General features: G+C 40.4%; 2 protein-coding genes across 2 annotated transcripts in view; both read right to left on the bottom strand.

The window, feature by feature from the left end:
- Window positions 1-73: 73 nt before the first annotated feature.
- On the bottom strand, window positions 74-18,757 carry USP14 (ubiquitin specific peptidase 14). Its single transcript, XM_083880704.1, has 16 exons — window positions 18,697-18,757; window positions 16,081-16,226; window positions 15,522-15,554; window positions 14,392-14,496; window positions 12,667-12,770; window positions 10,576-10,634; window positions 8,611-8,741; window positions 8,226-8,306; window positions 7,402-7,481; window positions 5,891-6,005; window positions 4,405-4,470; window positions 4,014-4,106; window positions 2,902-3,030; window positions 1,778-1,838; window positions 1,007-1,114; window positions 74-892 (listed from the first exon to the last, which is right to left on the bottom strand). The coding sequence occupies exons 1-16, from the start codon at window positions 18,710-18,712 to the stop codon at window positions 741-743; spliced, it is 1,479 nt and encodes a 492-aa protein (XP_083736830.1). The 5' UTR covers window positions 18,713-18,757; the 3' UTR covers window positions 74-740.
- Window positions 18,758-23,997: 5,240 nt separating this feature from the next.
- The window catches only part of ROCK1 (Rho associated coiled-coil containing protein kinase 1), an 85,403-nt gene continuing 82,811 nt past the window's right edge, over window positions 23,998-26,589 (bottom strand). Inside the window, exon 33 of the mRNA XM_083859950.1 lies at window positions 23,998-25,505. Coding sequence (XP_083716076.1) covers window positions 25,502-25,505 — 4 coding nt within the window. The 3' untranslated portion in view covers window positions 23,998-25,501. The remainder of the gene's footprint in view (window positions 25,506-26,589) is intronic.

Consider the following 26,589-nt stretch of genomic DNA (forward strand, 5'->3'; position numbering starts at 1 on the left):
CTACTGTGGTTTTGCAGCCACCACACTGGACTTGGCTACTGAGCAAAGAGTAACAGGACAGGAGACACATCCCTACAGCTTAAAAAAAAAGTTACTTTATTCCATGACTGCTTTGAGACATTCATCAGTGGTGGCCCAAGAAGTGAAAACAAACATACCGACTACAGTACCAGGACAGGAGCTGTTTTTAATGGAGACACATTGTTGATCACAATTTATTTTGAAATCATGAGATGCCAGCAACAGAAGAGACTGAATCAGCAGGTCAGGCTGGACAAATACTTGATTGTAGCCACAGCTGTTGTCTACGGGCAGCAGCACTGAGTTACACAACAAGGCAACAGTTTCTCTTCCACCTTCCTAACAGGACTGCCAGGTAAGGCAGAGGATGGACAGCTACTGAACTGTGGTATAAACCATGCAAGAGTAACAAATGTGAGAGTAGGTGTGTAATAAATACTTGATGACATTAGAGAAGAAGGAGGAGGAGGAGAGGCTCATTTAAAAAAAAATTACCTTCTGCAAGACATTAAAGCTATTTTAAGTATTGTCACCACCACAGTGGGCAGTCCAGTCCAATAATGACTAATTGGTACATGGATCAGTTTTAAAACAATATCCCTCTGCACATGAGAAGGTTTGAACAAATTATTTATCCTCTTGCTAAAGCTCTGGGGTTAAAGAAGTGATCAGTAATCAACATTTATTTCACACCTAGGCAGAATGGCTAAAATGGAAGACTATTGTTCAGCTTCTTCTTCAACGACTTCAATTCTGCGAGGCCCATAGAGTAGAACATAAGCTATATGCCAGTCTCCACCCCCAGATAACCTCAGAATGTCTTCAGGTGTAACAATGCTGACTTTGTCGTCATCAAATTTAATCCACTCATCTGCAAGGAAAACAAGAGGATCATTTGTAAATCTAAGCTTGCTTAACAGCGCCTTTGCTGAAAGGAGCTGTGAAGAGTTGTTTAATAGTGCTGCAATTTGTTGTTTTTTGTTACCTTGTTTCCTTTTAACCCAAGACACATAATGCCCAGAGGAACTTGATCTGCCTTGATGAGTTAGCACCGCCTGCAGGTCATAATAGCCGCAGTTGTTAGAACCAATATCTGAAGGGGAAAGAAAAGGTAACGTTGAGTTCTACTTGAACAGCTGCAGTATTTTTAACAGCTTGCAGACCAAAGATGCATCAGCCAGACCACAGCACTGTAACTGTGTGTGTAAAACCCCAGCTACAGCACGGTACAAAACCACTGTGAACTAAAAGCAGCAGCTCTCAGCCAGGAGAGTCTCAGGAAATTGAAGCTGTTTTTTCGTACTTATTTCTCATGAAATAAACACGTGCCCATAAATATTACTGATGTAATGCACAGGGCCAGTGCTTTGGATCTTCAGACTCCCAGCGCCCCCCAAAACTGAGGAAACAACAGCACCACCACAGCACTTTTAGAAGGCCAGTTTAAGTTTTTGTTTTGATTTCAGCCTTCTACCACCCACTTGACAAAGCAGCCTGCAAAACAAGCGCACATCACGTGCAAATGTCTTTTGATGTGCCTGTCTTCTATTATCACCAGCTTGTCAGATGGATGGCAATTATGCCTTTCACTATCTCAACGTTTTAGTTTACCTAAATCTTTCCATTCCTGTCAGTCTTTGAAGATCGATTTTCAAAAGCATTAAAGAGACAGCATTCTCAAAATATTCCTACTATCAGGTACACCTAAACACAAGTAAATAGTTACTTTAAAGTAGATTTGCTTCCCTGTACTCACCATCAGGAAAAGAAAATGGTTCATATTTAACTTCTTTCTGTGCACCATCACTTTTACTAGACTAAAAAAGAGAGTAAGTTGAATTAATGTGAAACAGTTTAATAAAAGCTCTAGCACAATCACATCAAATCCCAAGTCTCCATTCATTTAAATACATTTCTAAGTCTACACATTTTTGTTCAGCTTGAAAGAAGTTCATTACTTTATTTTTTAGGTGGACATACAAAAGCCTTATCTGAAGAAGACCAGTTTTAAAGCAAATATATAACCATTTAGCACATACTGCCTGCAGCGTTCACCCACTGATTTATGGGTTTGTTTATGAAACAATTCTGCAACTGAAGATTTATTCCTTGGTGGGGGCTTGCTAGCAGCAGAAGTGGCAATGAAAAAATACCAGAGACAGACTCACTGCCAATACATTCTGTTCAAAAATAGCACTCTTTCCTTGCTCCCATCTGTGTAAGAGGGGATGCAAGCCTTATCTGAATGTTTAAAAGAATTTGCCAGGAATTAGGCCAGGAAAAACACCAGCAAACTTTAAAAAAAAAAGGCTAAAACACTACAGAGTTTTAGCTCATTTACTTTTGTCCTGAAGACAGGGAAAGTCAGTGTTAGAATCATGTAGACAGGATAAGACATGAAACCATTTTCCAAGTTTTTACAGATCTGATTTTAAGCTCACCAGTACATGTACTCTAATTTTTACCAGTCAGGCACATAGCAGTGCCTTGTACAACCCTTTCCAACTGCTGAGCAGGGAACAGCTTCCTACACTCCACTGCAGAAGGGAGCAGCCAGCAAACAGTACTATTTGAAGAGAATAATTTTGTATAACTTACAGAAAACCTTTAGGCATAGCACTGGTTAACAGAAGCACTACAGTTTAATATATTTAATACATGCTGTGTGACTACAGCATTTAATGTTTCTCATCAAGCAAACACACCCAAGCAGATACTGTATTTTCATGAAAACACAGGATAAAACGATCTAAAGCTCAATACTAAAGAGTTTGCTATGTTAAAAAATAATATATTTATTATATAAATCACATTTTCCTGAGTCCTTAATAGTACCCCAATTTCAGATGTATGAATTAGTAAAAGTTTCAGGAGACTTACATTCTTTGGCTGTTGATTTACTTTTTTGTCTTCTAGATCTTTGAATTTTGATCGATAAGAAACCATTTTTTCCTGCAAGTCTGGCGTACACAGCTCATACACATCCAACATAAGAGGAAATTTGACATCCTAGGAAGTAAAAAACAAAGATTTATTAGCATGATTTGGTACTCCGTGTTAAAGCATTCTCCCATGGGAAGACAACACAATCAAATTAAATGTAGCCTTCTTCAAACTGATGGCAACCTGACCTACTGGGATTCTGGTGACAGTATTTACCAAAATGCTTTCACAGAAGGATGTCTAATTCAGTATAAACAAACCACTATAAGTTATTACATTCAGCATAGACTAATAATTCATAAATCAAATTCTTTATTGTTAGCTGTCATGCTTTTACACTACAGAAATACCTATACAGGCCTAAGGGAAAATAGAGGCAGGCATGTAAAATTGACTACCTAGGCAAAAATGTCAATTTGTGCTATCCAAACTATCTTCTGAAATAGTTAACATGTACCTTCAATCTTTATTTCTTTTCTTCCTCCTGTAAGGAAGGAGCATCTATCATGATGCTCCTCAGGCAGCCTAGGAGGTCTGTGGGCCACAGCCAACAGAAAGCAAAACCAGAACATTCAGCTGTTTGCAGCTGGTTCCTGCATTTGTCCATCAGAACGCCAGACAATTTAAATAACTAACACAGGAAGTGTCTGACAGCACAAACATCTCCCATCAACATCAGAACACTGTTCAGAGTTTGAAAGCATGGCTCTCTCCTTAGTTAAACATTCTTCTCAGAACCACTAGTGAGAAAAGACTAAAAAACATTGTTTATTGCTATCCTGTAATATCAGCAGGACTGGGGCAAATTCACTTCTGCCCCTCACCTCCTTCCTCAGTCTGTTCTGTGCACTGTAGTTTGCCACACACCATCACAACTGGGAACAAAACTACTTTGTACTTGAGCAAAGAAACTGCACTGTTAATGCTTTTCAATGCAATTTAAAAGGGAACCATTTAGTAACTAGTCTTCAAGTCCTCACTGTCTACCTTTAAAAAAAACTCACAGAAAACATATGGAGGAATTAAACTTCAATATACAGAAAACTTACCTTAAGAACTTTTGCATTCACAGATTCTTTCTCTTTGTAAAAAAATCTAACCATCTGAATGGTCAGGTACGCTGGCAAGCGACTAATTTTGGACTATAAAAAACAAATTAGAAAAAGCTGTTACTTTAAATATTCACAGAGGTTTATTTTATCTTAAACGCTGATCATTTAATGATTAAATTACAGCCTATTCTGGGAATGTATTTGTACACAAACCCACAGGAATAGAACATGGTCTCCTTTTTTGAAGCTCTGTCTTAAATTTCTTGGTAGTGGATACTCAGATGCTTTATAAACATAAATCACATGGTGTTGCAGCAATAACTTTGTGGTTTGGAACAAAAACATGACAATTAAAAGAATCATAAAGAGCAACAAAAGTACCACTCACAGATTTGATATAGAGTGCATTTCTCTGGAGCGTTGGAGAGAGTTTGGTGATTTCCTCCTGAAGACGCTGTTACAGGAAAAAAAAGTAACACATGTTCATCATAAAACACAGCTTAGAGAAAAGCACAACAGGGGTAAACAAACCATAAACTAAATGTTGTTCTGCCAGTCTCCTCTGTTGCTGTCAGCCATTACAACACACAAGATTTTGAAATTCCTTGGCAGAAAGGACTATGCCCATTCATTCCTTCAGCTCCAGGCTCATTCCTGAACCCTGACAACACTCAGCCTCTCTCTGCAGAAAATTTTGCTCCACAGGAGTAGAACTCACAATGAGATTTTATTATGAATTGAATCTGGACTTGGTTACAAATGTATCATATCATGCTTGGAACACAACTGAAGAAAATCTGAAGTTTCCTGTGAGAAGATTATTTTTGCACATTTCTCAGCTCTCAGTGTCAAGCAGCCAGAGCTGCATCTAAAGTGACAGCTGGTGTCTCCTAGCAAAATTCCAGGAAAGACCAGCTTGGTTCTTAGTTTTGCAATTCTCTTGCTCCAGGCAATCCAGCATAAGGATTGTAGATTTTTTTTTTTTTGGCCTGGAAGTGACGTTTCTTTTCTTATAGTTTTTTCATTTGTGAGCATTAGCTATTTTATCCTATTTTATCCTATTTTTCCTTCTAAATTCTGTCAGGAAAAAAAAAAAAAAAAAAAAAAAAAAAAAAAAAAAAAAAAAAAAAAGCCAGTACAAAAGTTATCTGTAGTTATCTGTGAATCATGCAACCTGGTTTTAGTCCTGTACAAACCAGATCACTGCCCTAGTCCTACACAGTTTCTACAAAGGTTTTGCAATAGCTCCTCTCCTCCTACCCTTTCTACTTCAGACTCCCCAAAAAGCCCTTACCATTTCAAAATATATACATATATATATATATATATATATATATGTATATATAAATATAAAGCAAAGGCTACCTTAAGGAGTTCTACTTAAAAAAAGTTTAATGATAGCTGACAGAAAATAACACCCCCTTCAAAATCTGCAAAATCAAATTCAGTTGTTACATCATTGGGGGGTTAATTAGGAACTAAAATGCCACCCTACTTTCAAGTTGACTTTTGGACCTTTTGGGAACTGATTGCTGCATCAATCATGATACTGCTCAGTCTGGAGTGAAACCCAGCTGCACAAACAAGTAGCAAACTGCCTTACACTTGGTTACCCGCATGGGGAAGACCATGTCAGGGTCAAGAAAATGCTCTGCTGAAGTCTGTTTGACATTAACATGCAATTCCCTTTCACAGACATCTTCCCAATGATCACCAAAAAGATTCATGAAACTCTGTAAAGCTTGGACAGCAGATGTCAATTTCAGATTGACACAGATTAAATACACATCGAATTGAGTGTATTTAGGTCACTTAGAATTTCAACTGAACAATACACAGGCCATTTCAATTCAATAAAACTTGTAACAACTTACCAATTTTAGTCCTGTAAACAGGTATTTCACTTCTTGATTGATAAAGCAGCTAAGCTGAAGAAGATTCTCCTTTCCTTTAGTTACTTCTTCTTCTTCAGCTTCTGTACATTTCATGCTTCACAAAATTAAGGAAAACCATCATGCACTAAGAGCTGAACTACTGCTCTAGTGAAAAGAACATGCCAAGCAGCACAGTAATTTAGGTAATTCTGTGCTTGTGCTGACAGTACTTTTACTTCTTATAATACAAAACAGTTTTGAAGGAGCCCTTCCTTCAGACCAATCTGTTCCTCCGTGGCTAAGGACAAGGGGCAGCAGGGGGAAACAGCACAGCAAAGAAAGTAAAATAAGTCTGATCTCCATTTAAGCTGAGACCTGTTTTTTCTTTCTTCTCCCCCATCACCACCCAATGCCAAGGACACAGAACACATTAACTGGCTGCTAATGCCCCGTTACAAAGCCCTCCTGCAACATTACACTCCATTGTTCATGATTAATAAAGTTCTTCTATTGCTGCTGCTGGCCAGACTTCCTGTTTCTTTCACAGAGCCTCCTTTCTCTGCCTTGTTATCTGTGCTCTTCACCAAAATGAAATTAATTCCTTCATTATTTTCTACACATTCCTTTTAATTGCTCTGTCTGTCCTCTCCCCTTTTCATAGTTCTACTCCAATGCTTTTCTCTCATCCATCTCCTTCCAACCAGGTATTTTCTGCCTGCAGCTATTCTAAAAATGCTGCTGTAATCACACTTTCAAAGTCTGCAACTCTTGTAACAACTCCTCTTGCTGATACTGGTCTATGGTCTATGCATCATTCCTCTTAGATACACATTCCAAGATTTCCAACTATTTTAAGGATAACAAATGTCATGGCAGAGGGAGAGAGATGCATGATTCTCACCTTAAAAAAGGCCTTTATTCTTCATTTCTACCAAGCTATGAGATATTGTACCTCCTCTAAGGGGACGATGCCTTATTTCAGACAAGCAAAATGCAGGGTGTATAATTCTTTCTAAAAGTGGTGCTCAGTTTGATGACAGCCAGGATTTTGGGGTGGAGACATGGGAAAAGAGTAATACTTGCCATGACATGTGTGCCCCATGTGGTCATAATATCCTCTTTTTCTTGCTATAAAGAGCCTATTAGAAAGTGGTCAGCTGCATTTGGTTCTTACTCATACAACAGTGGACACCTAATTTATTTCTTAAGAAACCAATCAAGCCACCTTTTGTGCATCTTCTCCGGGGAGGAAATCTGCTACTGAAATTCAACAAGTGGGTTTTTTTTCTGTAAATTCCCATTACCATTCTTTCTCCCTACATCATCCTCTCTCTCAAAGCATATCCAATCTTAACTTTAAGTTCTGTGTACTCCTGCTCAACGTGTGACCTTCCCCAACCTACACCTTCATTTTCCATACTATTCTGAACAATGCTTTTCATCCTCCCTGAACTCAACTGCTAGAGTGTGAAATCATCATTTTTTATGTCTTGCCTTAGTCTTTAGGATACGCTGTTTCAAATTCAATGCTGAAGAACTGATCAATTAAACTCTTCTTTTTAGAGGATGCTGCTGTAGCTCCAGAGTCTGTCTGTAAAACAAAATCTCTTGTGAAGTAACTTTAAATAAAAATGTAAATACAGTGTTCTTTACAGACAAACTAACCTCATTTATTTAAAATCTTTAAAGGCTATTCCTTCATCTTTCTATAGGTGCATTTCCTCCTAGTCAGTCAATCTTTTTACACAGCATAAAAGTTTCAAAACAAATACGCTTATAACATGCTCTTAAAACCAACCTGAAGCACATTAACAAGCAAGATCAAAACCTCACAAATCCCTGGCCTCCCAACTTAAATCTAACTTAAGTTTCAGGATAGTCTTCCAAGGTTCTGCCAAGACTCTCCAGAAAACAGTTTACAGAAAAAAGAGAAAGCTGTTCTGGTAAAATCTCGGAAAAAACTTTCAGCAATTTCCTGTATCAGGTTGATTTGGTTAGTTGTCTGTTTGAAACAGTTCAAGTTAAAACTGCAGCACACATTTTTTCAGAAAAAAAATTCTTAAGTGCTGAATTCACAGGGTATCAGGGCCAGCTGCCACAAATGTGAGTGGATGTCACCACCAGTTTGGTTCCACACTGCCCCACAAAGCCCAAGGGAAGGGTTTCCTTCTGCACACTCCACAGCATCACTGACAGGACCATGGCAGAATTATGCTGATCAGACACATCAGAAAGCAATTTCACATACTGGACTCCAGACACAAACAGACAATACTTAACAAAACATGTGAAGTACTACAAATCCTTATTGTGGTTAGAGTAAGACTACAATTACCTCCATAACTGTATCACCTTCTATGCCTTCCAGCTTCTGCTGTAGTACCCTCATCATCTGCACCCAGCACTCATTGGCATCCTAGGAAGGGAACACAACATTAAATCTCACTACTAGCATTATGTGTCAGTAACACTAAACTCATCAACTATAAAGACAAACGTGAGGATTCCTCAACTAAGAATTCCTCCCAATTCCACCATGCATTCTCAAAACTAGGACTTGATATTACATTCAACTTCTACACAACCTTTCTACAGAAAAACCACCCCACTTTACAGAGAGCAATTATTTTCACAAGAGAAGGAAAGTCTTAAAATGTTCTTGTTCTCAACTTCCAATATACTACAGAACTTTAAACAATAAGCAAATAATTGGTGTTTACCTGTTGAAGGTACTGGCCTTGATCACCTTTCTCTGCAAACTGTGGGAAGGCCATATGTAAAAACTGCAGGAGAATGATAGGTGGGATACTGGAGGAAGTTTTATCCATGGAATCAAACAAGTCTCTAAGAGCTTGAAGAAAAAGTAAGTGAATGCTTTGAGAAGTGCAAAAACAATTCAAACATGGCAGGAAGTGTAAAAAGAATTGTAAAACAGCAGCAACATTTAAAGACTGAACATTTAACAGTGTCTAATTTGATCTTTCCAAAGCAGGACCAAATTTTCCAGGTGACATAACAGGTGCACCTAAGATCTCCTTTGTGAACACGACTTTGAAAGCATAAAGATGGCAATTCTGAGAATTTGGCACATAATGCCTTGTCTTTCCTGGCTGCTAACAGGAAAAAAAAATTTGAGCAATTAAGATTTCATTTGGAACACATCTGAGGAACAACGTTTTCACAAGAGAAACCAGAAGGCATTCACAATCTATCCTCTAGAGCAATTTAAGTTTCACCAGCTACTAGGAAAAAGAAAAAAAACTTTAATAAAATATCTAGGCAATACCCATGCTTAAGACCCAGGAAAATATGTGTATGCATATGTGCAGAGAGCTCATAACTATGTGCAACCCAATGATACTGACTGCATGACAACACACATGGCTTTCTTTTTTGTTCCACACTCTAGCATATGTCTTATCTACCCAAGTTACAGCATTTTAAATCCAGGGATCACTTCGAAGGCACCTGTTAATCCTCACAACAACCCTGTGAGGTAGGCAACAATCTGCAAGGTCACTAATTTACAAGTGAAGAGACTAATGAATTGTTCTCTGGTTAAGTGAATATAGGCAAGATTAATGGAACCAACATCAGTTGCTTCCTCTTTCAGAAATATCTTCACTGACCTTGATAAGAGGTGCAACTGATATGACACAGCAACTAAAAAAAAAAAATGCCATAAGTGTCATGCAGGAGTTCCTGAACAGCTCAGCACCCAAGAATTAACTATAAATTAGTTAAACTATTAAAATTCCTAAGAAGCAGAGCTGTCACCTTAAAAAGAAAACAAGGGACACGAAGTAAAGGCAGTGAAAAGGGGAGCGGCAGGCATGGCTGTATAGAGTAACCATTGAACTTACCACCCCAAAATTCGATCAGCAGGCATACCCACAAACTGGACCTTTCCTTCCTTATATTGTTTTGTTTTTCCTTAAATGGACTGGTAGAAATCCCAGTGTCCTGGCCCAGCATCTTAGTGGGGCAATGAAATAGAGTAAAAAAAGAAAAAGCGGACAAGTAGTACCCTTGTTCAAGTGTAAGGGGTCTAACTAGAACTCTAGTTAGAGCTTGAAGATACGGGGCCACCGTCAGCTCCCACAGTGTGAGCACCCAGACCACCACAATTCTGAAGACCCTCCTTTCCATTCCAGTTATGAAATCTGGATCTTTAGGGCAAAGGCTAAGACCACTGATAAAGCATCAGCTTCCATTGTAACAATAATGCTCAGCCAATAAATCATATTAAAAAATACCAATGAAATGCATATCCCAGGAGTATGGTGTTAGCCTACCACTATGAGAAACAAAGAACTAAAATATTTCTACACAAAGTGATCAAATCAAAGATGGATGGATGATGGAATCTGCTTTAGGAAGTTCCAACTACTTCATGCCTACATGTAAAACATTTAAGAGATACAAATCCTTTCTATCTAAGCCTAGATCACACTTAAGTATCATTTCCCTAGCCTGCAGCCCAATAATATGCAGAAATAAAAGCTTTGCAGGCAGAGGCAGAATAACCTTTAAAGACAAAATGAATCCTCCAGTGCCAGCAGATCTGACATTCCTAAGGCATATGCACTAAAGAACAATACACAATTTTAACTGCAAATTTCATCTGAAGTTAGTAGGAAATCACACACTTGCCTAAACCCCTGTTTTCTACTCTAAACACCAACCTGCAGTAATGTATTGAGCAGAGGCCATTTCTCCTGAAGCTCTTAAGGCACCACCATACCTAAAAGGGAATAAAAATAATTTGCATGCAATTAAATACAAACAGGAAAGACAGTCGGGTCTTTGAAGCAGGCAGCAGCTAGATTCATTTAAAGGAAATCTATCACTGAGCCTGAAGTAACCAAAAGGTAAGATTCACTCACATTTACCTCAAAGTTTCAGCTATTTTGCAAGCATGAAGCAAAGGAAAACTGGCATCTTTCAGACAGCAAGTACAGGCAGACCAAGAAGTCTGGCTACATCACTCCTGCTTCCCTAATCCTTTTGCCTCAAAGACTTGCTTTATTTTTAAAGAAACTGAGAAAGTCTGAACAAAAGCTACCCCACTTCTGAAACATTTGCCATGGTTTCTTCAGATACCTGGGAAAAAAACCCACCACCTTCAAGGATAGATGGCAGATAAAATGCACAGAGATGGAAGGCAGGCTTGCTTCCTCCCTCCACAGCAGAAGCACAATGAGAGGTGAGATGTTTTCTTTGGGAAGTATCTCCTACGCTGAAAAGGTGTGGGAGTCCACCTATATGACAAGAACTTATCACTCTTCTTTGAATTCTTAATTTAGCAGCCCGATGAGGAACAGATGGACTCCCCAGAGCCTCCAAGCAAAAGGAGGGTCTCACACATTCTCTAATCTCAGACTGAACTTTTGAAATTCTGACCATTGCTAGATGATGAGGAGGAGACTTTCTCCTGACATGCTACAGAACAGGAAGGAGTTCCCTCAAGAGACCAGTGGAGCAGGCCATGAGGAGAGAAGCTGTAACAGCTTTCCCTAGTGAGTCCTTTCACACCTCTCCCTATAGGGTGCCATGCACCTATAGACTTCCATGCTGTCATCAAGCAGGGAAGACCAAAAAAGGCTAAATCTCCAGGAAAAAACAGAGCTTGAATCCGAGTGTGAATCTGACTTCCCACAGACAATACGGCCACATCTTGTACTGCAGTCTGCCAGTTTCACAGGCTACATTTTGCCTTTTGGTATGTTAAATTTGTCAAATATTCTGATTCAGTGCAGTAGCTCAAGAGTCTTTCACATGGAAATAATCAGACTTTCCAAAAATGACAATACAGAGTCAATAAACACCCTGAAACCAAATTTCTGTACTTCTGTACTTCACTCTGTGCTTAGTAATTAAAGTTCACCTGCTAGCAGAATGAAAAACTATTTATAACTAACAAGTTAATAACAAGTGATTACAGTAATACAGAATATCCAGCTGGGTACCGTGGAATCAAGAAAGCAGTGCATTTTCAAGGAATTAAATTAACCCTAAGATGGCAATAATGCTCTACCTAATTCTCACTTTTTAAAAATACTCATTGTTTTCTCATTGCAATTCATCTGGAGGACAAATTCCAGCCACATTGGCAGGTATTCCTTTTTCCTTCAATATTCATAACTTTAGAGTTTCCTGTATATTCCTTATCAAAACAAACCAACCAACAAAAAACCAAAAAAACACAAACATTTCAGTCTAGAATTTAAAAAAAAAAAAAAAAAAAAAAAAAATCAGAATTAGCAAACAAAACAAAATTCCATGAAGGCATGTCTGAGAACTTCCTGCCATACCTCCACCAAGTAGCATATGTCAGAATTTCACAGCTGAAAATACTGTGCAATAGAGCCATTGCAAGAAATATTCCTCAAAGGAAAAAGTCTCCCATATGATTCTTTTATGCAGAACAGGACCATAAAAACTAACAGCAAAAAAAAACAGGGTTAAGAGTTCAGTAACTTGTTTTAGAATTTTAAACTGATCTTGATAGAATACTTTCTAGCTAGGCAAAACACATTCTCTCTATTAAAAGCCAATTCCAAGAAACACAAAGCCTTAAATTCTTCATTAAAGTACAGACTAACACAGCCATAGGATAAACTTTAATGGATCATTATGTTCATCTTGAATAGACCTAAAGAGTAAGAGATTGTTATGATAATCCATTCCAGTATTAAGATGACCATTCTGCAAAATATCTCCTTCATAAGCTAAAGAAAACATTTTAGTCACGGTATTTTTGTCCTGAATCCTACCTTTTAAGGGCCTCTTTCACTTCTGGCACTGAGCGGATACACTGAACCGTAGCATTCATGTAGCAAGTGTTGCCAAGGTTTGTCAACCCACATGGCAATTCCATCTACCAAAAAAATTCACAAGGGTGCTTGAGGGTCAGAGAGATGTGGCAAGCATTTTTGTACAAGAGCTATAATGTGACATCAACTTCTAAGCACATGAATTATGCAGAAAACCTGGAATATTCCACGTAACTTTATGAGGTTTTCCAGATCCACTTTATGATTATACTTATCATTACACTGTTTGATACTTTTAGGGAACATTCAGGAATGCTTTGGGGGTTCTTCTGTGCATGTTTAGTTTAATGGACATATTCTTCAAGCACACAGTCATTCAGAAAGTTCAATTATGATCTCATTCAAATTTTGACCTTAAAATTCTATTTCTGTGAACTTTCCACATGAATAAATTTGTACAAAACACTGATGTTTTAATTAAAACCAGTTTTCAGTAGAACTCTGAAAATTATGAAGTTCAGAGTTGGAAACAAAAGCATTGTTTAAACTCCTCTCCAGAAATTTGCAACAGATCATTAATTTGATCTTTTCAGACAACTTATGAATTACTAAAGTTTTGACCAATATGAAGGCCAACTAACCAGGTTCAGAAATAACTATAAATCACCATATAACAGAATTTTTCTTTTCCTTTTTTTAATCCTGAATACTTTGGTATTTGTCAGGGAAAAACACACAGTTTAATGAAACTGAAGTAGTACTGCATACCAATACCAATAGATTGTTTTAGGAAGAGAGAACTCATTTAGAGCATCTCACAAGTGAATACGTGCACTGCAGATAATTGAATTTTGATGCATAACAAGATTTCCATGTGACCAACCTTTTTGAAATCTTATCTGACAGTGAATCACCTCCTTGCTTGCCTCACAGTTATCTCAATGTCTGTGTATGGAGTTACTCAAAAATAGATAAATAACCTGCAGCTGGCCCAGAAAGCACTAAATCCTGAAGCACAAACCCAGTGCTAAACTACAGATCCTTTTTCACACAGACATTCATTAAAGTATTCCTGTTCTGCATGGACAGCTGGTAACAATCATGCAACTGTTAAATATGACACAGGTTGTAGTTCAAGTGACTGGTGAGAAAATTAAGCCTTTCAAGTTGTAAAAAAAGGAAATTCAGGAGTTACTTCATGAAGAAAATCATAGATTAATTGTGCTCTTTCAGACTTTACTTCCACAAAGCCAAACGTATGTCAAGCTTATTGTCATTTTTCACAAAGTTGACCTAATACTAGTAACATGGACAAACAAAACCCCAAATATACTCCACCGCAAAACAAGCCCTAGTCTCTCCTCATAGATATGAGTCAGGAAATAATTTTTCATATCTAACAGGCTTTGTTTAGACCAAGTACAGGTCTTGATGCAGCAAGGGCAATACAATTTCATCTTTAAAAACATCAGCAATGCTATTTTTAGAAAACCTACTAAGCTGCCTGCTCACAGGAAAAACAGCACTAACTGTATGACTTGTAAATTAAATGCCAAACTTCTTTCCACTGCTCCTAGTTTGGCCATCAACGTAAATTTGTGATTCTTGATAAAGATGCTAAACAGACATTACAGTTTCAAAACCCACTTTTAATCAACTGCAAGTATTTAAAAGCTTGCCATTACTTGAAGATTTACAAGACACCAAAGTTGGAAAGATGCTTACAGCAGAAGCCAACTGCTCCTCTGTCATGTCCTCCACGAAGACGGGTCGAGCAATCGGCTCTTCTGGAAGCGCGTCTGCGGAACCCATCATCAGCAAGGTCATCCCCTTGAAACACACCAAAAATAGCAATGAATACCTAAGGACAGCTATTTCCACTCAAATCCTTAAGCTCTTCTCATACTACAGCTAGTTCCCCAAAAATAAACAGTCTTTTTCTTGGTTTAACAGAACCAATACTGCACTACTGTGACGTTAGGGTGTACCTCAATTCCTCATACCTAGGAAGTACCTGTTGAGAACAACTCCAAGAATTATCCATGGCAGATGTTTCCACTGAAACATCTGGTGAGGCTGGTGAGCTTGCCTGGCACGTTCTGGGTTAGACTAGTTGAAAAGTGAAAAATAACCTAAACTACCACATCAGTTTAGACATGAGAACTAACACTTAAGGGGTAAAAAAAAAAAACCCAATCAGGTTTCCATGCTTGCTGAACCAGCATAATACAAAAATGAGTCTTTCAGCATTTAACAGGAACACATCTACACAATAAGATCTGTCAAAGGAGGAGAAAATTACTATCTGGAGCCTCAAAACATACAGTGCAAAGGAAAAGGATGAACAACAGAATGAAAAGAAACTGCTTTGACAGTGTAAATAAATCCCTAGAACTTGTATATAACATTATTAAAATGAATAAAGGCTGCTATTAGCACTGCGTTTTTTGCTGAGTAACTTTGCTACAATAGCTGCAGCTACAGGCTGCTAACAGATCCTTGCAAACTAGTTACAAGGGTAAGACCAAAGCTACCTAATTCAACCTGCCCAGTGAAGAACTGGAGTGAAACCTGTAACAGCTGATACAAGATGTTACAATTACAGTAATGAAAATGACACAAAAAAACCAAAAAAAAACAAAAACAAAAAACAAAAAAAGTTTTTTTATAAATGAACAGTGAGACCTTTCTAAGCATGCTTATATAAGACATAATAAAAATTTTTTTCATCAAGATACGACTTTTTAAGAAAGCACTGCCCATTCAAACAGAAACAACAAGCAATTTCAAGTCTTTCTTTAAATACCAAAATAAAAAATCAGAATAGTAAAATGTAGTTACCGCTCAGAACTTACATTCTTTATTTTTAGGTTCCCCCAGTCATCATCCTGTGAAATAAAATAAAAGACAAGTTAATTATCTTGTAGAAAGATACTTGTAGCAAGTATTTTCATTAATATTAACTACATTTCTAAATATATAATTATGTTTCATCCAAGATTACACAATATTAACTATTTACATGTTATCAAGTCTTATCTGATTAAAATAAAAAGCAGTCAAGTTGTGTTTTCAATAAAGTTCCTCATTTGTTGTTCAACACTGCTGAAAGGTAAACAACTTTTTGCAGTAGAATCGCCTACATCTCATTACACCAGTAAGGTTCCAGCAGAGAAGCACCAGAGAAACTTCTCTTACACAAGCTAGAAAGAAAATATTTGCATTTAGATTCTGAACATAAAAAAAGTAACAAAAAATCCTCTCACCAAGCTGTGCCCTGTATAAGTGAGTAAAGAAGTGCAATCAGTTTAACACATACAACCAAAGACCTTCTGGAGGAATACCCAGAAACACGGTCACTGCTCATCTTAACACATGACAAAGTTAGACATGATATAAAAAATTGATTTCTACCTTCAGAGTTCCTCCTTTAACCATAACCTTCTGTCTAGCTGGCTGAACTCCGGTCAGTGCAAATAACTGGGCTTTGAAGACCATTGGAGGTTCGTCAGTGTTCAGCTCCACGCCATCGAATTTCTCTTTTCCCCATTTCACATTAACTGCAAACAAAATGTTTTGAAACTTGTTTATTTCCTAATACCCAAGAATGCAATTACCAAGATTACCAAGACTTCATACTGTCTCAAACCATTCTACTTTTGACTCTTAAAATTGTCAATAATGAAGCTAGGGAACACAGGGCACCTCATCCATCAGAACATACCACTTCCAACAGGTCTAAACATATCCCACAAAATCACTGAAGTAATGGATATACTGAGAAACTCTGCAAGCAATAAACGTGTCTAACAACATCAGAAACCCTTTAGCAGGTTTTCACAAAAGCAGTTTGGAACTAACTCTCCCATTCTCTTGGCAGTGCTTGTTGCAAACAACTGAACTTTCTGAAGGAAGTTCAGGGTGCGATTCCAGCTCAGTTATCCGTAGCATTTCCGTTCTCCTTCAGAGGAAAACAATACAGGGTTCTTTAAAAGCAAGGCCACTGACCCCAGTAAAGGTGCAGGATTGGAATTAAGAAGTGAAGGGAAATTTGGCCACAAAAAATGTAAAACCTCGATGCTGGAAATGGGATCACCAGCAGAAATGAGAGGCAGAATGGCACAATGGAATGTTAACTTCACTTTGGTGTGGTTAATAATGACCAGGAGCAGACAAAAAATGCCTGGAATAAGCTGTATGCCCCTACAGAACAGGGACACACCTTTGGCCACTTCCAAGAAGCAACATAAGTACATAAGGCTTCCTCAGCAAGCTGAAATTTTACTGAAAATCTGTAAAATACAGCACGTAGCAATAGACTACATGCACAGTAAGCAGCTGAAACAGCGACTTTAGGAAAGCCAAATCCTCCTACCTGTGCTTTGGTTTTACATAAATGTATTATAGCAACCATACCTCTTCAAAACACAAAACTCTTAAAAGTCATAATTTTGAAAACCCTTCAAAAAAAGTTCAGATTTCAGATGTGTACAATGTTTGTGATGTATATCACAGAATAATCAAAAGCAAGTCTGAATGAGTTAGACTAAATTAGTCTACAAAAGAACTCAAATGACTGACTTTTCAGTATTTCTAACAGAAAGCATCTTCTATCTTGCCCAACATTCTGATTTTTTTTAAAAAAACACGTTTATTATTTTGCATATTTAAGACCTACAAAGCACAAGGCTTTTTTCCATTTTCCAGGAAGACAACCCACTCAGTCACTGAACAAGTCAGCTGCACAGACTTTTGGGGTTTGAATTTTTGAACAGTCATGCATCCACTGCTAAATATGCAGAGGAGTTAGCAACTATTAATCTGTACTGTCACCAGTTTTGACAATGCAGCACTCAAGAAGAAGAATGGAAGAGCATGAGTGTCTTCTCTTCAGAGACTGTAACCAAGACTTCGTGCAAAATAAAAGAGAAACTTGTTAATTTGAAAACAATAGAGAGTAAGAAAAAGGAAGGATGTGTTTTCCCTGCTGATCAGAAAACACGGCCCACACACTTGACAGAACAGGTCAGGTTGGAAGGGACCAGAGAAGGGCATCTCATCCAACTTTGCTGCTCGAGCAGGGACATAGCAGAGCAGAGCCCACAGGATTGTGCCCAGACCATTCCTGAACATCCCCAGCGAGGGAGACACCACTAGGTTTGGATGAGTTCAGGAAAAATCCTGTTGTACTGACATAGGATCCCACTTTGCTAACCACAGCCAAAATAGTGGATTAGCTGTGTACTGAGGCTGCACACAACCTAAAAAACTGAAGAGGCCAAACAGGCCAGATCTCTGAGATATTATCAGGGCAGTAACTGGTCCCAGAAGTGTCACTGGAGGTTTTGCTCTTGAGGTCTTCCACGGAAACCTTTCCTCACAGCACGAAGGGCCGGCAGGAAGAGGTATAATTTAAGAAAGCTTTAACTTTAGGTTTAGGCTGGACATTAGGAAGAATTTCTTCACGGAAAGAGTGATCAGACATCGAAACAGCCCGCCCAGGGAGGCTGTAGAGTCACCGCGCCTGGTGGTGCTTCAGAAAGGGCCGGATGAGGCACCCGGTGCCCTGGTCTGGGTGACACGGGGTGACTGGCCAAAGGTTGGACCTGGCGTTTTCCAACCAACGGAGCCTGTACGACATAATGGATCTCAAAGAGCGGAGGCAGACACAGCTGGGCAGTGCCGACGCAGAGCTCCGGCCCGCCCGAGGGGCAGCACCGCGTCCCTTTGGGCAGAAAGGCAGAGCAGAGCGAGACGGGCAGTCCCGAGGCCCGGCGGCCCGCCATGGACACCCGCCATCGACACCCGCCATGGACACCCGCCATCCCTCCGGCAGGGCCGGGCCAACGCTGCCTCTCCGCTTCCCTCCCTTCCCTCCCTTCCCTCCCTTCTCTGCCGCCCAGGCCGCGTCCCCCGGGCCCGGCCGGGCTGGGCTGGGATGGGAGCGCACGTGCGAGGCGCCTCCCGCTCCCCCGGGCACCGCCCGCCCGCCCCGGCCCGGGCCCGGCGTGAGGGGCGGGCGGCGCTCACCTGAGAAGAGCGGCATGGCGGGGCGGCCCGGCCCTGGCGGGGGCACGGGGCACGGGGCACGGGGCGCGGCGCTGGCGGGGCGGGCGGGGGGCGGCGGCGGCGGCGGGTCCCGGCCCCGCTCGGGGTCTCATTCAAACCGGCCCCCGGGATGACGCTGCAAGCGCGGCCGCTCGGCGGAAACGGGGCGGGGGCCTGCGCGCGCACCCCGGAACGGGCGGGGCCGGGAACGGGAGCGGGCCGGGAGCGGAGCCCGGGGAGCCTGTGGGCTGGGAGCGGGCCGGGAGCGGGTCCCGGGGAGCCTGTGGGCTGGGAGCGGGCCGGGAGCGGGTCCCGGGGATGCCGGGGTCCTGCAGGCCGCGGGCAGAGCCGCCACACGAGCCCGGGTCGGGCCTGGAGCGGGCCCGAGCCCAGAGTGAGGTGCGGGCGGGGCCGGTGCCGCGGGCCGGGAATGGCGGTGGGGGGGGCTGGAGCCTGAACGTGCCCAGCTCTGGGATTGCCGGGGCAACAGATAGAGAGCTCCTGGAGCAGGTCTGGAGGAGGGCAGCAAAGATGAGGAAGGGACAGGAGCATCTCTGTTACGGTGACAGGCTGAGCGCTGGGCCTGTTCAGCCTCCAGAAGAGATAACTGAAGGGGGACCTCATCAATGTGTATAAATATCCAAAGGAGGGTGTCAAGAGGACGGGGCCAGGCTCTGCTCGGTGGTTCTGAGCAGTAGAACAAGAGGCAACGGGCAGAAACTGATGCACAGGAAGTTCCACCTGAACATGAGGAGGAGCTTCTTCACTGTGCGGGTTACCGTGCACTGTAACAGATTGTCCAGAGAGGGTGTGGATTCCCCCTGACCAGCGATACTCCAGAACCATCCGGATGCAATCCTGAGCCGTGTGTGCTAGGACAGCCCTGCTTGAGCAGGGAGGTTGGACTGGGTGACCCACTGTGCTCCCTCCCAGCCTGACCCATCCTGTGATTGTGATTCTGTGAGAGCTGAGCTGGGCTTTTGCACCCCAGGGGTCTGCCCAAGAGCTGGGGTTGCACAAGGCAGGGGAAGGGAGGCAGAAAAAATAAAAAGGCTCTCATGGCTGAAATAGTTTTGGTTTATAGGAAAGGGTGAAGTAGGAGCTAAAATTATCAACAGAAGAATTTAATTGGGAGGAGAGGAGATGAGTAATCAACCAGCAATGATTTTTAGGCTCAGTGATAGATAAGGAGCACTGAAGGATGTGTGTGATGGCAACAGCCAGGAGCCTTCAGCGTGATAAACCCCAAGCTGTAAACATTAAAACCAGTGGACGTGGAGACCTGAATCTCAACTGCTTCTACAAAAACTCTTGGTATTAGGATGTGGTTAAAGAAACCGAAGCAATGCTTTAACATACAAAAGGGAGAGAATCAGATAAGAGAGAAACATCCCTTCCTTGGACCCCTCCTAACTCCCACCTCTAGAAACCCAACACTCCTCTGCTGCTACAGGTGCTGCTGTGAAGAGCTTCTGCCACAGCTTATATCACTGTCTGGTTGTTGGCACATGCACTTCTGGCCGTGTTTTTGCCAGAGTTGATATCCTAAACAAGAAGGATATTTTCCTTGCCATTCCCCAGATGTGATTTTTCAGTTCCAAAGAGTAGAAGAATGAAATATAAAATGGCCATAAAAATAATCCAGGGTTTGAATGTAAGCCTTAAAGTGAAAGGCTTAGAAAATTGTCTTTTCAGTTTGTAATGGAGAAGAAGAGCAAAAGTTGGTTTTATTGTCCAGTGTAGGCTCCTAGATGGGACAAGGAGGTTTGGGGGAGCAAGGATTACATTTCACAGAGAAGCTTCAAAGGTGTTACGCTGAAATTTTGCTGGACTATGCTGGGTCTTGAATTAAGTGGGGTTTACAATTACTAAAGCTATTTAAGTGTTAAAATTGACCAGCAAAAGTGGTGAATCATTTGTTACTTGGACTTGCTGAAAGAAGCTTTCTAGAAAAGCTTTGATCCAGTTCTAGGCTGAGATCCTGCAGACCATCTATTCAAGAGAGAGCAGATCCCAGCTGCCTGCCTGTGAATTTATGTGTGGGGTATCTCCAGTCAAACGTTTTGCTCTTTAAACCAAAAGTGACATATGTAGAGTCACGTTTTCTCATGGCAGCTAAATGGAAGTGGAATGCTCTACAGTGTGAAGCTGCACTGAATCCTTCCCTTTAGAGAAACCCTTAGCTGCTCAGGGCTCAGGCAGTCACACCCCGTGCATTTCCAGGGTTTGGGAAAGGCACTAGAGGGTGCTGTACTGAAAGAGAAGAAACAGGATTTATATCTGCAGGAAAAACCATCCTGACCTCTGCAAGGTGAAGAACCACTATCCCCCTCTTTTTTCCTCCGAGACCATGTAGGTCTCTTCCTGCAGTACCAGCCGTGTGCCTTTTTCCTAAAGGAGGGGATCAATAGCTGCTGCTTTTCCTGAATCTTACACAAAGTGACATAAGGAGTGTTGATATAAAGAGTGCAACCTGATCTATAAATATGAACTTGAGGACATTAAAATTGTAAAAGATTGGTTGAACATTATTAAATGCATATTTCTTTCTTAGTAAGGACAGGCCCCAGGGGAACCTGGGATGGGGGCATGGGGACACTGGAAGTCCTTGCCCTGGCTGTGTCTCTGGCCTGTGGCAGGACCGTCTGAGCAGGGCTCCTTCCCATCCTGAGCTGGTTGGATCCAGGTCAGGTTGGATCCAAAAGCTGGGGCTGTGTCGTCAGCACCGTGGTGCACGTAGGCCAACAGGCCTGGCAGGATTTATGAGTGCTGGAAGATGGCTCAGAGCAAGTCCAGATCTGTTTGGAAAAGGCTTTTAATGCTGTGAAAGCTCCCATGGCCCTGTTCTGAGGAGCACAAGTGGTAGGTGAACCCTCAGTACAAGCAGGTGCTGCAATACAGCAGGAGGTGGGGGAAAAGAAACCAAACCCCTTTGCAAGGCATGCTTTAGGCACCTGTGTGATGCCTGGAGTAGAACAAAGATTCACTTTAAATAACAGAGACTCAGGACTTAAAATACTGCATTTACATTTCTTGTTTATAGGTCAAGATGAGTTACCCTCATTCAATATATTGGCAGGTGCATTTCTTAACATGTATTTTATTTTCTATGGGGAACATAATGCTCTTGGGAACCTGTCTAGCACAGAACAGTTTGGGTTGGCAGGGACCATGGGCAGGGATGCCATTTACTAGATCAGGTTGCCCAGGGCCCCATCCAGCCTGGCCTTGAACACTTACCAGGATGAGGCATCCCCACTCCTGTGTATCTTCTATGTATCTTCAATAAAGAAAGTGTAACAATCCAGGAGATGTTTAAAGTACCAACACGCTCGTTTTTGCATTGCCTCTTCCATCTGAGCAGTTTTCATACATTTTACATTCTGGGTCACAAATGAACAGCCAGGGGAAAGAAAAGGAGCAAAACTCTACTGCATTTTTAAAAAAATATTTGTAATTAGTATATTTCAAAAATACTAGCAGAGTTCACCATCTCAGAGGGAAGCTCAGTTGCTGCCCCCTCCTCTTACTGCACAATTCCCAATTTGCTTCTGGCTACTGCCTCAGTGGCTACTATAGGAAAATCCCATCCGTGGAGGAGGCCCTATCCTTTTCTTACCAGGCTGTTTTGCCACAGTTAGCTACTCTTTCCATTTTCTTTCCTGTTGCCTTCAGCAGGAATAGGGAGGCTTGAAGAGAGAATCAGATTTTTCACATTCTGCCAATGTCAGTGAACCTAATACAGTCATAAAAAAATGAAAAGGTGGAGGCAAATCAACAACAAAAAAAGACCATGTAAGAATCTGAACTTCTTGATTTCTCAAGCAGCTTGTAAAATTACAACTTCACCAGTATAAAGCCAGCCAGGGTGATTTATGCTGGCTCTTCACAGCTTAAATGTTTTCTATCTCGTGATGACTTTCAGTTGAGATTGTAAGCATAACTTTTCCTAACAGTAGAAACGTTTGGCTGCTTTTTTTTTATTCAAAGTGTAGCTATTCCTGTAGATAGGCACCTTACTTACAATAAACAAGTGCCAACATCAGTGTACCAGAACACACAAACTGTAATTTGCACGTCTAGACTTTATTATTACAGCATTTTAGTTGCAATTTATCCCAGACACACAAGTCAATATAATTTTACACTTCATTATGTTCACTGCTGCTTTCCCAAGCAAAATCAGCATTTAAAAAAAAAAACCTGCAGAACTTCACCATTACTAAAAAACTCTGGAAATGACAGTAGGTGCCAATCTGTAGAGCAAAAACCATTTTTGCACAATCCCTCTTCCCACTATCATTAGCTATTCATAACAGGGCTTATACTATTTTTCAGTTTCATGAAATATGAAATTACGAGATACTACTTTTTTTAAAATAAATTACTCAAGCAAAAGGTTTTGAGCCTGCAGAGGTACTTACACGTAAAGGAAAGCAGAAAAGCAATCCACAACCTAATCTGAGTCTGGAGAGACCACAGGCCTTTCCAACTCCTCCGAATTTACTATTATAATGTACATATTTAAGTAAGATATGTTTAATCATCTTACTGTATTTTTCCCTTCCCAGTATGTGACAGGAGATTAAAGCAGGTCATAATTATCCCTTATATTGCTTGACAAGCTCACAGTCAATGTGAGTGGTGATCTGGAAGGTTGTCTTCAGTGTGCTCCAGCCACAGCTTTGATACTGCTGCCATTTCAGATACAGCAAGCTCAACACAGAGGAACTTGCTGAAGTTACATCAATGGCTTCTATTTATCTGTACTTCCCAGCTCTGTGACCTTCAAAGGACATACAATCACTCACATGTAATTTGGCCTTACTGCTCTATTGTTTTGCAGGCCTTGGTGGATTACCCAGGGAGATTTATGGACATCATGGGATTTACAGGCTGTTCCAAAAAAGCCCAAACAATCCCCCAAAACCCCCCACCAACAAAACTGCCTTGTCTTTTGAACAGTGTTCCCTCCCACAAATAAGTGGAATTTCTGGGACTCCAAACCTGCATCATGAAGGATGAAGCAATCACACGGCCAGCTCAGGGTGGTGGTGAATAATAAATATAAATTAGGCTACTACAGCAGGCCATGAGAATAAGGAAATGAAAACATTATTTAATATGGTACTTATTTATTCACATGGAATAATTAAAAAAAAAAAAAAGTTCAGACTGCCCTGGGCATTATGTTGCAAATGCACCTTGTACTCAGAAACTGCTGAAATGTTTGAATGCTTAGAAAGATGTACAAGCTGCAGTCAGGAGAAAACACCATGCCAGTCATTTTCAAAAGGGTCTTTCCATAAATTACTTTATTTCTCATTAAATGAGCAGAGAGTCATTATCATATTAATAACAGATATGTTTATTATTACATATCCATCAGTGCGGCTTTCAATACCACTTGAAACATGCAAATCGTCCTAAGGACGAATCAGTATTCCAGTGCTTCTTATATAATACACAACTGCAAAGCCTTTATAAATTACTGAAGAGGTATTTGGTTAAGAAATAAAATAAAATAAAACCATACACTGCCCATACCATGAATGTATTCCTGCTACAAAGCAAGAGAGTCTGGCAGCATTTACTGAAATTCCTGAATTACCCAGAGCTTTTGCTTTTTTTTTTTTTTTCTTTGCATTGCCTACACATCTCTTGGCTTATGAACAAGAATCAGTCTTTCTTTGTAAGAGGAATTCTCACTCAAACATTGTACTTAATTTAGAAATGCATCTAGCATCTACAATACTTCAACCAATTAAAATTCAGTAAAAACTACTGATATGCAATAGTTTTTTAGAGGTTTCTTTTGTTTAGTTTTAGGTTTCTACATTTATCAACATGGCAATAATACAATTACCTCAAGTTAAGGCACTAAGAGAACAAAGTAAAACCAAGTAAAAGTGTTCTAAGAATAATTTACAGTTCAAACAGTGCATATATTTCTTAAATGTTTGTTAACTTAATGTACGTTATCACTTAAAATTGTAAGGCAATACATTATACAGTAATAGAAATGATGTACCCCAAAATATGCTTCCAAACTCGGTGGTTCTTTTTACTGTTAGTTTCTAGTGCCTCTAACAACAAAATAATTCAGTATGGCTTGGCAACAATGCATAGATTAAAGGCAATAACTTGTTTTCCCCCCTTTACAAACCTGCTGCATCAGTATTTTGTAAAGCGTAATGCAAAGTATTTAACACTTTGATCCATTCCATAATGGGTGGTTAGCATTAAGGTTGTGTAGAACTCTGCAGCGAAGGCACTGATGTTCAAGTGATAAGGCTTCATTTTAAGATAGTTCTGCAGTCTTCAAGAGCACAACTTGTAAGTCTTGAAAGCAATTGCTCACTGAGAAACCTTCTCACTGAGAAACCTTCCTCTTCTACTCCATTTCATATGGTCATCTTGACATAAATATCCCTTTCACAGGGTTAACAGTCCTTTTCTTTCACTGGTATGAAGAAAGTCAGCTTTTTTAAAAAAATCCAAAAAGGCAGCACCTTTTTTATACACCTAGCTAAGCTTTATTTGCTTTAAGTTGCATTACATAGTAATAATTAATCTAATCTACCTTGAGGCAAACCCGCAATTAAACACCCTCAGCGTGCTTTTGTGCCAAAGCAAGGAGGAGACAGTAATAGCAATCATAACCCTGAAGCCTGTGATAGTTATGTTGAAAGGAACAACAGCCCGTCTGCACTGCTCTGTGTGGTTAAAAAAAGCCCTGTTTCTCTCACTGCATCCCATGAAGTTCCATTAAGCACTGTACATGTGGTTAGCTGGAACAAAAAAGAAAACAGACAATGAATAACAAATATAAAAATTAGCTTTGCAATTAATAACAAATATTAAAAATTAGCTTTGTAACTCTAGTGTGTGTTTGTCAAGACCCTCAGTGAAGAAAATACTTTAACAGAATTTTTTTTCAACTGACAAGTTACAATACTAACATCATACCTACATCATCTTCCACAAACTGTTCTCAGTTTCTAACAACCCTAAGCAAACACAGAGATCAGACAGATGATAATATTACTGCAGCTTTACAAGTAAGCAATTAAGGATCAACAATCATGGGTGTATTCATGGCAAATGCAAGGTGACCCTCTTTCACTTGCAGGACAAGAAAAGGCTCTCTAGGCTAAGAGCACGCACATGCAGTTGCAGAGCTCATCTGATGCACAGGAATTTTGGCTGGTTGGTTGTTTTCCTCTTCAAACATGCATTAACTTGACCAAGTGCCCAAGTCCAACTATGTTAAAATAAAAGACCTCAGCTGTGCTAATACAACGTGAATAAATCAGCAGACTGTAAGCCATGAAGTGTAGATTCTGATCTCAAAGCAGTACCGCAAATGCCAGCAAGTTCATCATGAAGTTCTGATTCATAGTCATTAGTGATAAGTTATTAAAATGAGAATAGAACTTAGGATGAACTTTTATATGTGAAGCTCCTTTCAATGGGTCTGAGACACCTCTCCATGAAGTCAAGGAAGCACTGCCTACCAACTACAAAGAAAGGTGGGTCAGACCCTGAATGAAATGTACTGAAATGTCTTCAAGCACGTGTTCAAGTCTGTATCCATTCAACAAACAGTTAATGCCTGCTTACATGGTAGGACTCCATCACCGAGAGCAAGTTCTGCTATATTGTCTGACAAGAGAACAATTTTCAGATACTTAGTAAAAGCTAGACATGTATATCCCATAAAAATCATTGCTGCTTCTCTTATTCCCACGTCTAGGTAAAGCGGTGAGGGAGAACTGCGGGATGCAGCACCTTGAGTTCATAGAGGCTGATTGAACAATTGAGTGCCTCCTGAGAGGAAAAGTGTCTGCTATTCCTCTGCTTTATCACCTTCCT

Source organism: Zosterops lateralis (assembly GCF_965231275.1).
Source record: "Zosterops lateralis genome assembly, chromosome: 1".
Classification (NCBI taxonomy): domain Eukaryota; kingdom Metazoa; phylum Chordata; class Aves; order Passeriformes; family Zosteropidae; genus Zosterops; species Zosterops lateralis.

Bases quoted from the DNA above. Each gene is read 5' to 3' on its own strand.
- USP14 (XM_083880704.1), bottom strand. The intron at 12,771-14,391 runs GTAAGCATCTTT...TTTTTTTGGTAG, and splicing joins AGGAGCAGTTGGCTTCTGCT to ATGGAATTGCCATGTGGGTT. The intron at 10,635-12,666 runs GTAGGATTCAGG...ATTCCCTTTTAG, and splicing joins GTGAAAGAGGCCCTTAAAAG to GTATGGTGGTGCCTTAAGAG.